This window comes from Clinocottus analis, unplaced genomic scaffold, assembly GCF_023055335.1.
Source record: "Clinocottus analis isolate CAN_PGR_092001 unplaced genomic scaffold, fCliAna1.0.p SCAF_4, whole genome shotgun sequence".
In the NCBI taxonomy this organism is placed as follows: Eukaryota; Metazoa; Chordata; class Actinopteri; order Perciformes; family Cottidae; genus Clinocottus; species Clinocottus analis.
Window position 1 is genome coordinate 11,721,723 of NW_027176153.1, and position 17,162 is coordinate 11,738,884.

General features: G+C 40.7%; 1 protein-coding gene across 3 annotated transcripts in view; it reads left to right on the forward strand.

The window, feature by feature from the left end:
- The window catches only part of sema3h (sema domain, immunoglobulin domain (Ig), short basic domain, secreted, (semaphorin) 3H), a 60,638-nt gene extending 47,256 nt beyond the window's left edge, over positions 1–13,382 (forward strand). For all 3 annotated transcript variants that reach the window (XM_068597436.1, XM_068597437.1, XM_068597435.1), the window contains 10 exons: positions 1,300–1,369; positions 4,356–4,500; positions 4,633–4,722; positions 4,907–5,036; positions 5,171–5,259; positions 6,120–6,161; positions 6,901–7,058; positions 7,632–7,693; positions 8,138–8,280; positions 8,872–13,382. In XM_068597436.1, coding sequence (XP_068453537.1) covers positions 1,300–1,369; positions 4,356–4,500; positions 4,633–4,722; positions 4,907–5,036; positions 5,171–5,259; positions 6,120–6,161; positions 6,901–7,058; positions 7,632–7,693; positions 8,138–8,280; positions 8,872–9,330 — 1,388 coding nt within the window. In that variant the 3' untranslated portion in view covers positions 9,331–13,382. The remainder of the gene's footprint in view (positions 1–1,299; positions 1,370–4,355; positions 4,501–4,632; positions 4,723–4,906; positions 5,037–5,170; positions 5,260–6,119; positions 6,162–6,900; positions 7,059–7,631; positions 7,694–8,137; positions 8,281–8,871) is intronic.
- Positions 13,383–17,162: the final 3,780 nt, after the last annotated feature.

A 17,162-nucleotide genomic window follows, 5' to 3' on the forward strand; every position in this document is an offset into this window, starting at 1 on the left:
TAAAACCTTTTTATAGAGTTTATAAGAATTTTAAAGTTATTTGTCCCACCGTACACTGGGAGCCGAGTGAATTCATGTATTTATAGAATATCACAGCATGCCACACAGAAAACAAAGGGCTCTGTTCTTCCACCACGATGATGAAAACATCAACATTGACTGTGCAGCGACAGCAGACAACTAGATTATACAATGATGAGCAACACTAGAAATATTAGGAGAACATGTTGAAAATGTGGTTGACATTTCGAGACTACGCGGTGGTGTCGTGTTGGACCAGCAGTATCTGATATGTCACACCAAGTTGTGTTGCGGTTCTTGGGCGTCTACTTGACCGCTCAGTGTGTATTGTAAGAAGTTTTGGGTCAATTAACCTGGAAAGAAAGGAGTTTGGCCTAAAGTCAGGAATACAAAACTCACACCCCATCTCGTTTTGTGAATAAACACAGTTATGTATGTTTGTTCGTTTGCACGTTTCTTAGTTAGAGAGAAGACATTTACTGGTCTCCTCACTTTTTCCATCTGGTTTTTTTTCAGTCAATCTGTTCGTTCATATTTATATCAATGTGTGACATACTTCGTTTCCACTGTAATTCTGGTAAATAGCAGTGATTAATTACCCCTAGGAGAGAAACTACAGAATACAGATTTTATGGAGCAGAAATGTTCTTTATTTGTCAAACATAATACATTATCTTTGATCGGAGTGTTGAACTTTAGTTATAGAACTTTACTGAGTGTAATTTGTCAACGTTGCATGCAAAAATTCATCATCTCTTTAAATTGGTTTGAATTGGACATTTGGTGTATTATACATCTTATTATGTATACATATAAACATCTTCCATAATGCAACTGGTGTCCGAAGACGATGGAGAAAGAGAAAATCCCCACTCCACCTGATAACGCTGTGTGATGCACCGCAAGCGGAGTGAGAGAAATATGTACTAAATGTTGTGGTTCGCTGGGTTTGAAATGGAGAGTGAAGAATGAGGTGTGGTGTGGTATTAGTGTGTGTGACAGTAGGTGTTGTTCTCCTGTGGCGCTCTGCTCTCCCATTGTGGCTGGTTATTAATGGCTCCAGATTCATAACAAGCAGCCAGTCAGCCATGCTGCCAGCATGCCCGACACTATTAGTCACACAGTCACTGAGAGATGCACAAACACACATGCGGGGACTTTTCCAATAGTTCAGACACTGTTATGGTTTTCATTCTGGCTCAAATAATGCTTTACCATTTTGTTTCCCTGCCCTCCTTTTCCTTATTACTGCCTCCTTTCCATGTTCCCTCAATGCAGAAGACATCTTTATCCTCCAGGCGAAAGACAAGAAGAACCCTCTCATCTACGGCCTGTTCACCACCTCTAGGTATGTGCCTCTGCAAAGCCGCAAACAAGGGAATACACCTTAGTAACTTTAAATGTCAATTTTAAACCTGTGGACCCTTGTTTAAGAGTTGACGGCATGGCAGTCTGACTCTGGGTGGAAGGCTCTGGGTGTGTCTTTAATTTCCACTGGGTGGGGAGCTTTCATTCCTTCGAGATCGCTCATAGTGTAAATTAAGAAGTTGAGTCATGTGTATTGATTAACAACCCCTGCATATATCAGCTTTTTGTGCAGGACAGTAAAAGAAACAACTCTAGATTTCAATAAAATGGAAGATCCTTACTAAAGGTCTCATTGACAACATTTATAAAACATACCTTTTTATGAATATGATTTCCTTAAAATCAACACTCATGGAAGGATTCTATTATTAAGACAAATTAAAATGTAGCTTCATGGTTAAAGCTGCATGAGGCAACTTTGTACTTTTGTGTCCCCAAGTAGCAGCATTAGGCACTGTAACTATGTAAATATTGTTATGGTATGCTATTGCTGTAAAAAAAAAACTGTATTTCTTCAAGAGTCTCGCTAAAAACTAAACTACTGTGATTATTTACAAGGTTACACATAATTTACCGTAACCCATTTGTATTGAATAAAGCTTGAAAACACCATAGTGTAACTCAATGTAACCTCCATACATTAGCGTTTCCTAAATTTCTTCCTGACGATTTTAACACGGATTTGCCAACACATTGTGGCATTATCAGGGAAAAGATCGAGTGCACAAGAGTGGTAAAACAATGGATGAGTAGTACTAGTTTGCACATATGCAGTACGATCAGGCAGGATGTACACATCGGGTAGCGAGCCAACGAGAAACGTGTGGTTATTTCCGTGTAGCGTTAATGAGCTGAGTATATTATAATGTGACTGGATGATGCGTTGACTCACGTACTCCCCAATCCACCATTTGAGACTGTATTTTATATATGAAATAGAGAGGCAGTTTTTTTTATACATATCACATATGTATGTTATCATACGGAGAATTACTAGACCGAATATAGTTGGAAGTTCTTCAAAATGTATCTTTTTGATGAGAGACCACAAGGAACAAACAAAAAACTTGAAGACAAATTGCTGAATACAGAAAGCATTGTCAAACTAGAACAATGGGCTGTGCAACCAGAAACTTAATTGAAAACCAAGTCAAAGCATGGAAAATATGAAGCAGCACTGAAAAGTGTTTGATTGAGCCCATAGACAATATGCATTGTGTGAGGATCTACAAAATGGTTATTTGCTTGCATGTTGTTATGAGACATAACAGAAAGGCATTTTCCTGCACGATAGAAGTCAGACAGACCAATGGATAGAAACAAGACTGACAGATAGCAGGTGAACATATACAGTAGAAGTGACTCCAATCAATCAATATAGATTATAGAAAGCCAGTCGGATCCTTGCAGTGACGGAAAAATGTCGTAATGAAACAAAGAATCATTCATTAATAACATCATAACATTGTCGGAGCTCGAGATGTATTTTACATTTATGAACGATCCTCTAAAATTGGCGTAGGGAAGCAGGTAGAACAACTGTCTGTGGACAATACAATGAAGAAAGTGGAATTAGGGATGCTGCCTGTCAGTACTACTGACACTGCGTCTTAACTACACATACATGCAGACACACATGCACATACATACACAGACTCACTTCTCAGCCAACAATGGAGATCAATTAGCATGGAAGAAAATAGGCATGATTCAACGATCAGTTAATTCTTTGTCGGGAGCACCAATAATATACTGACAAATAAGCACTGGCTGTAATAAAGTGGGGGGAAATATAAAGGCAGGAAGAGCCAATGTCCGAGGGAGCAACAAACTGCAGTTTCTCATTTCCTTTCAAACTTACCAACGGTACCACATGCTCTGAAAATAACCCAGTTTCTGAGGCGGACAGCAGATCTCTACAGTAGCAGCAGATGTGTGACGACATTTGGCACGGCGGAGCAGGGAGTTGGTCTAGCTCTGGGTTTTGGAAAGTGTCTGGAATCTCAGCAGGGAATGGACAGAAATCCAAAGCATCACCCAGGGTGGGGTCCCAACCACAGAGCTGCTGGGAGCAGAAAGGTCGTTCCCTCTGAATGGAAACTTCTCTGCCTGGTTCACTCGTGAACGCACACACAGACGTTTTTGTTCGTGTGATGAAGTCAAGAGTGTGGGCTGTGGATCTGTCCCCTACTATTTGCATGTATCGTTTTGTTTTTCATTTGATCCTTTCTTCATTTAACTCACCAGCTAGCACTCTTGAAATAAATAGAGGGAGAGGTTATTTTGGTACAGCGCTGTTTTGGAGAAGCAGGTGTCTAAGTAAATACATTTAGCAGGTGATTCGTTTTCTCGCGGGTTTCCTGTGTTAATTCACTTTATATACAAATTTACAAATAATTTATTCTTTCTGAAGTGCCATTTAGCATTGCACTCAACTCCATCCCAGCTACCATGACTGATCCAGGTGGTCAGAGGTGTGTGACCTCTGACTTCAGTGGAGAGAAGAGAACTTTGACCAAAACATCTGTGTGTAATCCATCTGCTGAAGGAAACTACTCTGATGCTTTACATAACTGCCGTCCAATCTTTTCTGTTTTCTTTAGTGTCTCTGCTCATCAAACTCAACTTAAATCTGTAACCCAGATACAGTTAGCCAAAAATCTTGACCATGGTCTTAACTGCAGTGGACTGATGTGCCGAAACCAGCGGATTCATCCAAGCTGGGTTTGGGCTACATCAAGTGAATTGATGCGTTCAAGCTGAAAAGCCACAATGACTCATAACCTTTCATACTGTACATGCATACAGTTCTCACTCACTTATTTAATTTAGTGCTTTAAGAACATTGCGACCCATCAAAGACATGCTCAGGTTGTGTTTAGATGGATGCATGCTGGAGGAATAACGGATGGAAAGACAACGTAAGTGATAAATGAGACTCTCCTGTCTTTCTGGCCTGTCCATAGTGATATCCTGAACGGTTCAGCAGTGTGCGTTTACCGAATGGAAGATGTGGTTCGAGCTTTCAAGGGAGACTTCCTTCATAAGGAGGGACCTCAGTATAAGTGGGCAGAGTTCACAGGCAAGGTGCCTTACCCACGACCAGGAACTGTGAGTAACCCAGACAACTGTTTTGAAGTAAAATTACACCACATGTATTGAAAAAAAATGTCTCAGTCTCTTCCAGACATTCTGATACTCTCTCTCTCTCTCTCTCTCTCTCTCTCTCTCTCTCTCGCTCAGTGTCCCAGCACCACGTATGGAAGTTATAGGTCGACCAGAGAATATCCCGATGACGTCATCTTCTTCAGCAGGACTCACCCGCTGCTGCAGGTTCAGCTGATGATTCATATAATTTAATTAGACTCTGACCTATTTCACAGTGGGGTCAGTTCTCATGTGAGATAAAGAAATTCAAGTAGACGATAGTCCAACACCGAAGAACACACTGAAACAAAAACACAATCAAATATATCACATTGTTCATAAACATAACACGACTGTCACACTGTTTTAGGAAAATGTGCTGCCGCTGGGAGAGCGCCCGCTACTGGTCAGAGTGGGTGTTCACTACAAATTCAGCAAACTGCTGGTGGACAGAGTGGAGGCCGTGGACAACACCTACGATGTCCTGTTCATCGGCACAGGTAGAGTGTGTGTGCTGCAAAATTTCTCGAAGTCTTTGAGGGTGTAGGACTGTGTGCTTGGCATTTTAACCTCAATGTGTATGTTTTGTTTTTTCTTTCTCGCAATAAATGTTTAATTGTTTCTTGTTCTGCAGACTCAGGCCTTGTCCTTAAGGCCATCCATCTGCCCAGAGAACATGGGCAGAGTCAGGAGGTCACTCTGGAGCAGTTGCAGGTCTTTCAGGTACAGAAAACGCTTTTATGTAAAAAAACAACAACAACAACTATGTAGTCTACATACCAAGGGTTTTGCAGGTTTCACCGCCTTCATTAAATATCATTGACAACTGTTACTTTCATCGGTCTGACTACTGTTCAGACAATATGGGAATGAATGGTAGCCAATAGCTTAAACAATCTGGAACAAGACAGCATGCATTGCTGACATTGTAAATTAAAATATTGTCAAACATGCTGTACTTAAAAAGATTCAACTAGCAAAAACAACTGGTACGCTTCTTTAAATGTGAATGCATAGAGGAAACAGCATGATCGAATCTCCTGCTGTGCAATAAACCATTGTGTTTCCATACAACACAAATACGTATACTGTATACCATTCACATTAAATGTAGCAAAGCTTTGATCCAAAATGCTCAAACACATTTCGCATAAATTCTACAGCTGCACATAGTTATCATGTCAGACTGTAAAAGACCACAATGTTAACAGTTCAGCTCAATATTAATTCCACAGGAGGCTCAAGTTCAAGTGAAAACTCTTGACAGATGTGTTTGAGATTTCTTTGTCTGAGTAAAGTTTGAGTTTGTTTTTTCTGCTCTCCGTAATATATTTATATGATTTGTAAAGTGATACGGAGGATTAGACAATGAGATCAGTTCTCTCAATTGTTTTACACTGTTTACAATTATTGTGGGTTTCAGCCGCTGCCAAAGAGTTTCAGACATATTATTTTTTCCAGAGCAATTAATTAAATATGTTAGTTGACCTTTTCTTTTATCCAGCTGTTTGTCTAGAGTGCAACAATTCCTTTTTTTTGTTTGTCTCAATTTCAACTTGATTTCTTGTTTCTGTTCCTCGCAGCACAAATCCCCCGTGACAGCCATGACACTGTCAAAGAAAAAGGTAACAGATGAGAGAGAGAAACAAAAACTTACTTTCAAACTCCTCGACACACACACTCACAGGAATGTGCACAACATCATACTTATCACTCATCTCTCCACCTCGTATCTCCAAGGACAGCTTCATCACCAGTTGCTATGGTTACCCCACCTCAGTCGGTTCAGTAATGAAGAGATGCCAAACACACACACACACACACACACACACACACACACACAGAAATACACTCTGTATTATTAAAGTAGTCCAGGTTTCATAAAGTAAAAATCTGAAGCTGGTACACACACATCGAGAAAAAGCATCGCCATGTATCTCTCTCTCTCTCTCTCTCTCTCTCTCTCTCTCTCTCTCTCTCTCTCTCTCTCTCTCTCTCTCTCTCTCACACAGAAATAACGCACCTATGGACACATGCATGCACACACACAGCGAAAAATTTGAGGGCAAATACGCATAAAACAGAGAGAAATAAAGGCACTTATGGACATAGGCACACACATACGCACGCACACACACACACACACACACACACACACACACACACTCGCTGTGGCCCCACAATTAAATTGTTATAGTGTAAGGTGGATGTGTGAATCAGAGCGACGACGTATCTGGTTCGTGGTTGACTGTCAGCATCTCACTGTTTTCGGGGACAAATAGCATACCATTATTCTCTCCTCCTGCTTTCTCCTCCATCTCTGTTTCTATGTTTCATCCCCCTCCTCGTTTCCTCCTCCTCCAGCAGTGGTTGTTTGTGGGCTCCAGGGAGGGCGTGTCCCAGCTGGCTCTGTACCAATGTGAGCTGTACGGCCAGGCCTGCGCCGAGTGCTGCCTCGCCAGAGATCCCTACTGCACCTGGGACGGACACGCCTGCAGCCCTTACATGCCCACCGTGCGCAGGTAGGCACCACAAATCAGATCTGTTCATCCAAACAACACTAATCTGTACATGTTGGAAATCTTTTACAAGTATATATTGTTTCATCTCGAAAGACTGAATGCCAAAGGACAAACACATGGAATCAATCTTCTCAAATTAAACCCAAACCACATTTGTTGATACTTTGAAATGTGGCTCAGATTACACCTGAACGCAAATCTTTCTGATAAATTGTTCAGCATTGCTGATCAACACCCCCTTGCAAATGATGACAAGTAAATATATTTCATCTAAACTTTCCGATGTTTACGGTGATGCCCTTCCCTCTCTGACACGTACAAACATATCACCATCAGCCAAAACTATCACTTTGCACACACAAAAGCCAATAATGTAAAAGGTCAATTTGGTGAGCAAATATATTCTGCCAAGTGGATTTTACCTTATTATTAATATGTCTGTATTGTCAGTGTATTGTTCGCCTTGTCAAACTCTTTTGACATCACAGGATGTAATGAACTTTGTAGCTTATTGGCTTCAGCTAGTTGTAATGATTTGTTTCTTACTGTAATTTGATGTCTTCTTCTCCACAGAAGGAACGCTCGTCACTTAGGGGAGGATGAGGATCCCCTGACGCAGTGTGTCCGACAGGGAGGTGAGGAGCTAGTTTATGTTTTCATATTGGTTCATTCAGCAATACTTACAGATACAGTCACAGTGGTGAAACCTTTGGCAGGCAACTACTGTCACATTTGGTAATAATGATTCAGCTGCAGTAAGATACATTTAGGTGAAACTAGTCAGATTTATTCATATGGCCCAAAATAACAAATATATTATTGAATATGTGGTGTAATGTTCATTCCACTTCCCTCCGTCCTTAGAGCCTCCAGATGAACTCCACAAATGAGTAAAACACACTGGAAATAAATGCATGGTGCATTTAATTTGTAAAATAGGCAGGAAAGTAAAATCAGTGACGAATTGGCAAAAAAAGAGAAATAGTGATAAAAATTGTTCTCTGCTTAACAAACGTACGAATTAAAATGGATAAAAAAACATGTCTGACCTGTCATATCTTTCTTTCGATGTCTTGCAGCCGGGCTGCAGGTGGAGGCGGAACAGAGGACGATGATGGTTGCAGAGGGCAACAGCACCTACCTGGAGTGTCTGCCCCGATCCAGACACGCCGCTGTTACCTGGTACAAACAGGCTGGAGAGAACAGCCCTGAGCTCAACCAGGTACACACACACACACACACACACACACACACACACACACACACACACACACACACACACATACATACACTTAATTAAAAGTGCATCTGGCATAACTTTCTTCAAATTCAGCAACTGCTAATAATCAGAGTCAGAACCATTTATTGCCAAGTATGTTTACACATACAAGGAATTTGTCCTGGCAGGAGGTTCATAACATTTAACAATAACCATTTAGCGATAAACATAAAACAGAGTGCAATAAAAAGGGAGCATAAATATTTACAATTGGATCAAAATATAAAAATGAAGTGAAAAATAAAGTTAAAATAAAGTGCATGGAATGAAGTGTTGTGTAAAAGTGACAAGTATAAAGAAAAGTATTTAAATATGAGGTGAGGAGGAATTCACATCAGCTTGTTGCTCAGTAATATCCAAGACAGAGCAGAGGACTTTGCAAGTGTATAACTTTTTTGGGGGCATCAGTGTCATCCACAAGCCCCTCGTCACTAACTCATAAAAAGAAGCCAGACTGCCAAATACACAAAAAACGCAAGTTCTGAGCGTTCATCGGATCTCTCTCTTTCTCTCTCTCTTTCTCTCTCTCTCCAGGTGGTAACAGGTGACCAGCTCGTGGTGATCGAGCGAGGTGTCCTGATTCGTCAAGCCGAGCTGTCTCACGGCGGCGTCTACCACTGCCAGGTGGAGGAGCACGGCTACCATTGGACCGCTGTCACTGTCCGCCTCGCTGTCTGGAGCCCCTCAGCCAATCGCCTGCTTGCTTCCTGGTCGGCCTCGTCCTATCAGAGCGCCGGATCCCAGCCCTGGTACGAGGACGTGATGGCGCTGATTCACCCTGGAAACCTCGGCCAGCACTGTCGGGCCCTCGGATACCGCCCCCCACGCAACCACCGTCGCCATGGTGATATCATGGCAGAGATTAACAAGGAGAAAGAGAGGGGGGAAAGGCACAAGCATGGCGGAGGAAGAGGAGGAGGGGGAGGAGGAGGGAGGGCAGCGGGGAGGAAGAGCAGGAGCAAGCCGCAGCAGAGGGCTCCGAGGAGCGCTTGAATGTGTCGTGGAACAGAAGATCAAATGTTCAGTGACTTAAACAAACACACACACACACACACACACACACACACACACACACACACACACGTATGTTAACGTATACACATTAAGACACACACACATGTGCACGCACACACTTAACTTATACACTGAGACACACACACATACTGTATGTACAGAGACTATGACATGCGCATGCACTTATCTACAAACAAAAAAGGCATCCTTTCATTTTAGTGACCAACTTTCAAAGTAAGCTACACATAAACAAACTGAAGTATGTACGGGAGGACGTGAAGAAAAAAGACAAAAGACTTGTGAAGAAGAAGGAAAAAGTAGAACATCGTAGACTGCGTAGTATGTTGAAGCGACACGTCCAGATCGCTCAGTTTAACTGACTCTGTGTCGTGACAAGGGAGAGGATGCTTTGGATTTGGAGCTTCTTCAGAGAGAAAAAGAGTCCTATAGTTAGTAGATATTCAGCTTTTGAAAAATCACCCAACCCCTCTGAAATAAGTGCTGCCTTAAAGGACCATACTGGTGGCGTTTTATGTTTTTTTCCCATTGATTATAAAATACATACACACTGCCAATTATTCTTTAAAGCAGAACAGATGTGTTTGGATTGATTTCGTACCTTCCAGGCAGACACTGGTTTCCATTAAATCCAGTACGCTTTGAAAAACATGTTACAGAAACATCTTAAATGCTTCAGAATTCAGAGCTGTGTTATTGCATCTTCCAAGCTTCACTGTGTTGAGTTCAAGGACACGCCATCTCTTGCTTTCAAAAAGTTGTTGGTCAACTGCTTAAAAGATTTTGATTGACAAGCGGTTGATTGACATGTCAGTGGAAAGTCAAAGCGAGAAGACAGTTCACTTTCGGAGTATCCTTGAACACATCGGCTGAGGCTGTTCTTGTTTTCAGCATAACAGCTCAACGAAGACGTAGAGGAGAAGGTAAAAGAGAATATTCTCTTGAGTATTTTGGAAAATAATCAGCCGTGATAGTTAAAGGGTTTTGAAAAGGTAATTGTTTACTGTAGGTTGTGAATAGCAGTAAATAGCACTGATGAGTATTGTATATCATTTTACCCCAAGTAGATCTGTACCCACACTTCCTTCAGAGGGGTGGTCTCTGACCGCAAAATGACGGACCGTGAACACAAAGATGAAAGGCAGATAAAAGCCGAGCGACAGCTTTGATGAGGTTACGGATCTTCTTTCCCCGGATGTTGCAGCTGAACAGGCACACTGCAGGAGATGTTTCAATTATGTTCTCCTCAAGGTTCAGAAATGTTAGCTGGTAATGTACACACACAAATCTGGAACAGCCAAGCAACCGAGAGCTTAGTATAGGTGTTGGGGGTGGAGGAAGTGAACAGAAATAAAGACACAGGGGATCTTATAAGGTCAGAAAAAAATCCTTTTGTTACTGTCAGTTTAGTTTGCCTGAGGTCCTACATGAGTACAGTGTATAGATTTAGAAAATAGTGTTTATTGTTGCATAGGACAAAAGAAACATCTGCACATCAACTCTAATAAACAAATTTTGTTTTTCGCTTCATGAGTTTCTGGGAAAAGAAATGTTTTGCTGCTATTAGATGAGGTCCAATCAAGCCTCTTCAGTAACTACAAAAGAAAAAAACCCTTCTTCCTCCTGGCATTCAATATTTAATCAGTTTTAATACTTTTAAGGAGACTTAAGCGTCATTACCAAGGACATTAGTACAGTATGGCATTTTTGGCAAAACACAGCTATTTAAATTGGAGGTTTCTCACAAGTGGAGACTGACATCTTAGACGTTCTGTATCTATTGGACAAACAGTGAGTTTTTACTGTAACTTTGGTCATGTCTAGAATATCAAAAAGATGTTAAAAAAAAAGATGATAAGACACGGATTAGAGGCCCGTAGTATGAACTGAACCAAGAGACTCTGTACAGATCATGCATGTGTTTAGCCCCCTAAAGAAGTGGAGTAATATATTGCTAGTCCCGTAGCTCCAACTGGTCATGAAACCTGGCTGTAAATTATATAGCAGGCCAGATGTATAATAAAGAAGCCTTTATTCCACAAAGTTGGAACTTGAGAAAGTGCTAAACAGGACTGGCATCAAGTGGACTCTGACGTGTGGGATTTTAGCAACTTCAGTGACTTTGCAAGGCAGTAAATTGTGATTTGTTCTTCATGTTAAATCTACACAACTTGTTCCACCTCTATTCAATGTTCTCCTCAGTGGTATTTATTTGTTTGGTCTGGGGGACGGGGACTACCTCAAGATCCCAAATCCACCAATTCAACCTTGATGTCTTGTCATACTGGATACTTATTTAATGTTTGTGTTGATCTGTCTTTGTATTTATGTACTGTATGTTTATTTGCCCATACATTGAAGTCTGCACAGACCAAGATTCTCAATTGTTAACATCTGCTTCTGTTGATGCACCTTCCCACTCCAACATGTTGACATTAAGATCAGTCCTGCCAGCCATCATGGTTATTTTTTTTGAGAATCTGGCTCATTCCACAATGGATTGGGCTCAAAGCAGTGTTACCTGAAATTTGAAGCCTTCCCGTTCTGTTTCTCTGATAGTTTCAGTTGTTTCCCTGAACAACAGGAACAGAACAAATGCTGACACAGAAGTGATCTGATAGAGCAACAGAGAGAATGGACAAGAGAAAAGGAGGAAGCCACATAGACTCACAATAAAAGAAAACGGAGGTTTATTTTGTATGGTTTACTGGATGGTACATTTACATGGATGGATTAGTCCAATAATAACAGCCTCTCATATTTTCAGATATTTACTTTCCTCCCACAATGATGTTGCTGAGCATGCAATCCTGGCTATAGTAGAGTAAATATACCCTGCTGGGTCTTGTAGGATCCCAACCCCTTTGTATTGCTGGTTGTATCTATATCTGCATTTCTGGATATGTGTACTTGTAAAGTATGCATCTGTGTGTGTGTGCGTGTGTGTGTGTGTGTGTGTGTGTGTGTGTTTGATATGAGTGGAATCACAGTGAGAGGAGCTAAGACTAAGGTTCATAGGCCAAGTCTGTATATCTACCAAACTGGTAATTCAGCAATGGATTGTAGACACTTTTGAGGCTGTAAGAAAAATAAACCAGACCAATACAGAGCTGAGTGAGAGCCTGCAGTGGATTAACATGGGCTTGGCTCCTTGGCTTTGGCCACATGAAAGAGCTAACCAACGCCGGGCTACTCCTGAATGTGTGTGTTTGAGTAAGGAGAGAGAGAGTTTATATGAGAGTGTGTTGAATGTTGAAAGTGTACAAGTGTTACAGCCGCTCCTCAGAAATGAAAGGGTGTGAGGGTGATGCTGGCACTCAAAACAAGATATCCTTTCAAGTAGAGGGATTGCAGTTCTCTATATGCGACCACAACACTGACCAGCTTCCAGGATCCATCGTGTTGAAAAATGTAAAAAAACAGGCTGTGCAAAAATGTTGACACATTCTGTGAGCCAGAATGATCACCCCCTGGCAAACGTCGTCAAATGTGACGCTTATTTACGGTCTCAAAAGTTAATTTCGCTTGCGAAAAGACGCCAACTTTTATTTAATTTTGAGTATGCTGCTTGTGTAAGAGTTTCAATTTTGTATTGGTTCTCACATAACATGCAGAACATTCAACAAGCTCAAGAATCTGAAAAAAAATAAAGCTTGTGGGCTCTCCGGCTTGTGGATGTTGTGTGTATATCAGCGTGCAATGTGTGTATATGTGTGTCCAGCCCCACTCGAATAGGAGGCAGAACTCCTACAAGACATTTTAATGGCGAAGCATTGCTTCCATTGTGTTTCCCTCAAAGACATTGGTGCAGAGCTGCTCCTCGTTCATTACAACGGTCTCTTGTGTTTTATTCTTTATTACTGTAATCACATCTCAGTGTCAATATTCGTCCCTTGTGATTATCCTGAACGATTTCTTTGCAGACGGAATGAAATGGTCTTCAACTGATCTCCTCTCATGTGCCGGGACTTTGTTTTTTTGTAGATATGTATAAACGTCTGCTTTCAATTGAGTATGTTTGTGTTTTGTGGTTTATTGTACCAATAATACATCCATACAGATACTGAACCACACAGAAACACATATATACAGGATATATAACATACAGGTGAAGATGTATCGTCCATTCTCAGTTAACGGAAACACAACGGTTCTTATTTTTTTACTGAGCCAAATTCATGAAGATGTAAATGAACATTTCTATTATCTTTTTCAGTTTTTTAATTTGCTCTGTTGAGTCGTGAGGCTTTGTGCTTTTAAACAGTGTAAAGTTTGTCAAGATTGAACATTCAACTAATTTATTCCCAGACCCTCTCATCCTGTATTCAGGCCTCAAGGCTGCTCCTCTCTGTTTATAAAAAGGCAACATCTTTTAAAGTCATCGCTTTTAGCGAAGTATACCAGCTCACATATAAAACATTTATTTTTTAGGCCGCATATACACAATTATTTCACAGGGATTTCATTACATTCCAGCAGCGTTATCATCCCATACAACATTAAACCACCATCCATCCCTGCCAAAGTGACCACATATAGTACTTAGTACTGACATTGTATTTGACATTTAATGTTCAACAACTGGTATGTTCTGCTGAGCAATCTTCTGGCGGTATCGAGGGTCAGCAGTACATCATTGATTTCTGCTCTTTGTTTATAATGTCATCCATGAAACTTGATGGCTCTGGTTAACTATGTGCAATGGCGGCATTACATTTAATTTATTTTGAAATCATGGGCAGAGAGCTCCTTGAGGAAATAATTGGACTGAGCTCCGGTTTGAGAAACAAGATATCACAGCAAAACAGAAAACCATGCATTAAAAAGAAACGAGAGTCCTGCAGAGCTGTGTTTTGTTAGGAATGAGACATTATTTTTGCTCACTGCACCTTACAAGCCTCTGCTGTCTGACAAAGTATAGATGTGAAACAGTGATTACAGTATCTTCTACAGACTTTCATTAAATAGCCTGCATAGGATAACACATAGTCTTGTAAACTAGACATTTTAACTAATTGGTGTCATTTTACCCTTTGAGCCCATGATGAATAGGATAGGTTTATTAGAAAAAGCTTCTCTTTTTTTTTGGTAATGCGAACTATATCTTATTGTTCAACTTTTCACAGGTTTATCACAGACACTTAGACTTAGACTTGTGTGTACTGAGAGATCATTTAGTTTTTTCTCTTCACTGACCTGTTCCCATACATGATCAGTCCTGTGATAGTTTGGTTACCTTTAGAGCTGCTGCACATTTTCATTGACTCTAGGGATCGAGCTGGTCAGTCAGTTCGACACCTCGGTCTGGACTGAAATATCTGAACAAATGCTGGATCGATTGCCATGACGTTTGGTACAAACATTCATGGTCTCCAGAGGACGAATTTGGATGACATTGGAGAGATCCTGACTTCATTCAGCTCCTCTGTCTGGTCAAAATGTTTCTTTGTCCATTACTTTAGTTTTCAACCAAATACCTGGAAGATCAAAGGCATTCACATCAGCTTGTTAGCAAACGTTAGCATGCTAGCAAATTAAACGAATATGAATAAGTGTTCTTTACTTATCGCTTGTCTCAAGCAGAGCTCATCACTTTTACAACAGATGACCACGGTCAAACTGGGCAGAAATGGTTTGATTCCCACTCAGAATAAATCCTGTCTCTGTTGCTACTGATCCTACTGGGACAGTCACACACTGTATGGTAAAAGTCTGAGCTCGGGGGGTGTTTGGATATACTTCTATTGACGATAGCGGTAAAATTTAAACTTCAAATATTGATATGTTGTTAATAATACCCATGTTAGTATCCCTCACTACACTCCCACATTGAGTGTAATGCATTGATCAAAACAATCTACAAAATGCACAAACACTGGTAAAGATGAATTTGACTGCATTAGTTCCTTTCTTTACAGTTTTCCACAATTAATAATACCAGTATTGTGAATTATTTTAGCTCATCACGTAGTAATTACAGCCGTGTTCTGACAATAGCCGTGAGTGATTAGGGCAGGAATATAGCTGAACAATTACATTTACACATTTCTATAGAAATCTTGAACCTTATGAAGATGGAAAACCCACAATTCAAACCATGAAGTCCAATATCAGATTTGTAAAAAAAGAAGAAGAAGAAAAAAAGAGAGGTTTGGCGTTGACAATTTGATGGCAATCCACACCCACAGTTAAAACAGTTGATTGTAACAGTTGATTGATAGATTCCCAACAACTGGATTGTACATACATGGCGACTCAAAGTTGATTTATATTTATGGCCATTTTCCGTTCCCTCCAAAGGACTCAATAAAAACCTACAGCATGGTTGGAATATGCACTAAACAACACTTCAGCATAGGAAACCAGCCGTCAGGAGGAGATGCTTTTGGCATTTGTCACACAGAGTGACTCATTTACCCATATTACTTTTTCCCCCAGTGCACAGAAAGTCTTCTTTTCACCATTTTGCTCATAAAAAGTGCCTTTTTGGTGTAATGAGAGTTGTGTGCACTTCACCACAGTATCCCTTTCAGTGTCGTTCTCATGCTGGATGAAAGTGTCAGCTCATGCTTAAGATTTAATTTTACAGCCAACTGACTCAGACGGTTTTCAGTGAATTTCAAACTAATTCCACTGGAAATTTACGGACTTCACGGTGCCTGAATATGCACATATTTCCACAGACGTCTCTATTTGATCATCTCCTTTCCTCTGACTTGTCTTCATATATCATCTGGTTGAGCAATCTTGATGAATACATTTCTTTTTTCCACCAGCCCCATCAGCCGTTTAAAAAGTCATTGCAATTTCCTTTCTTTTTTTTAAACCCACAACCAAGACACAATGATAGTAGAATATAAATATCTTAAAATATAAATGCTGAACATTTTCTTGATTTCGCAAACAGCTTTACTACATGATCTGAGTGTTTTATGAACCAAGTAAATGTTCATAACAGATCCCCGAGTTCAATTTTGAATGAACTTTCTTTACCACTGATTATGCTTGAATGTTGATCTTTAGCATTTAAAAGATGGCTTTGCAGTTCAGAATGTGGTCCCTTGAAAATGCAGTTCAAGAGCAACTTCATGGTGTCACTGAGGATCAGTATGTGGATGCAACATTAGTTCAGGCCTCTGTGAGGTTAAGTCTCATATGGTTAGGAGCAGGATAATATCAGGTCCGACCTGCCTCTGAACTGGGATGCAATTCAAATCATTGGAATATAATTTATGGGCTCTCGCTGTCACTCTGTTTGCGAATGTGCAACATGCGGTCTCCAGCTTTTATTACGGAAAAAAAACACATCTGTTTGAAGACACGTGCGTTCCATTAGCTTTGTCTCCCTCCTTTTCCGAACTGTTGCCTTTCTTGTGGCATCTACTTGTCTGTTGAAAAGGGTTCACTCTGACAGTGATCTCCTTACAAAGAAAAGTAAATTCTGATGAAGGTCATGCTGGTTATTGGGCGTTCTATTGAAAACTCTGGAAAATATTGGCTTATTTCAGAGGTCTTAGGTAATGTCTCGTGCTTTCATGTTGAGCACAAAAGGAGAGGGAATAAATGGGATAAAACAGCCAAATCACCACCAAGAGAGAGAGGGAGCAGCTGGCCTGGATGGATGGGGCTGATTAGATATTTTACAAGATCTTAAGATGTGGTGACAGTGTGGTTTCCAATCCTCTCGCCTCCTGTGCAGCAGTGTTTGTCACTGCTGGCCGCATGCAAGGGTTTAAAAAGCCACAGTCGCTGGCCCGACAGCAATCTGGGAGGGAAAAATGCGAAACTAAGGT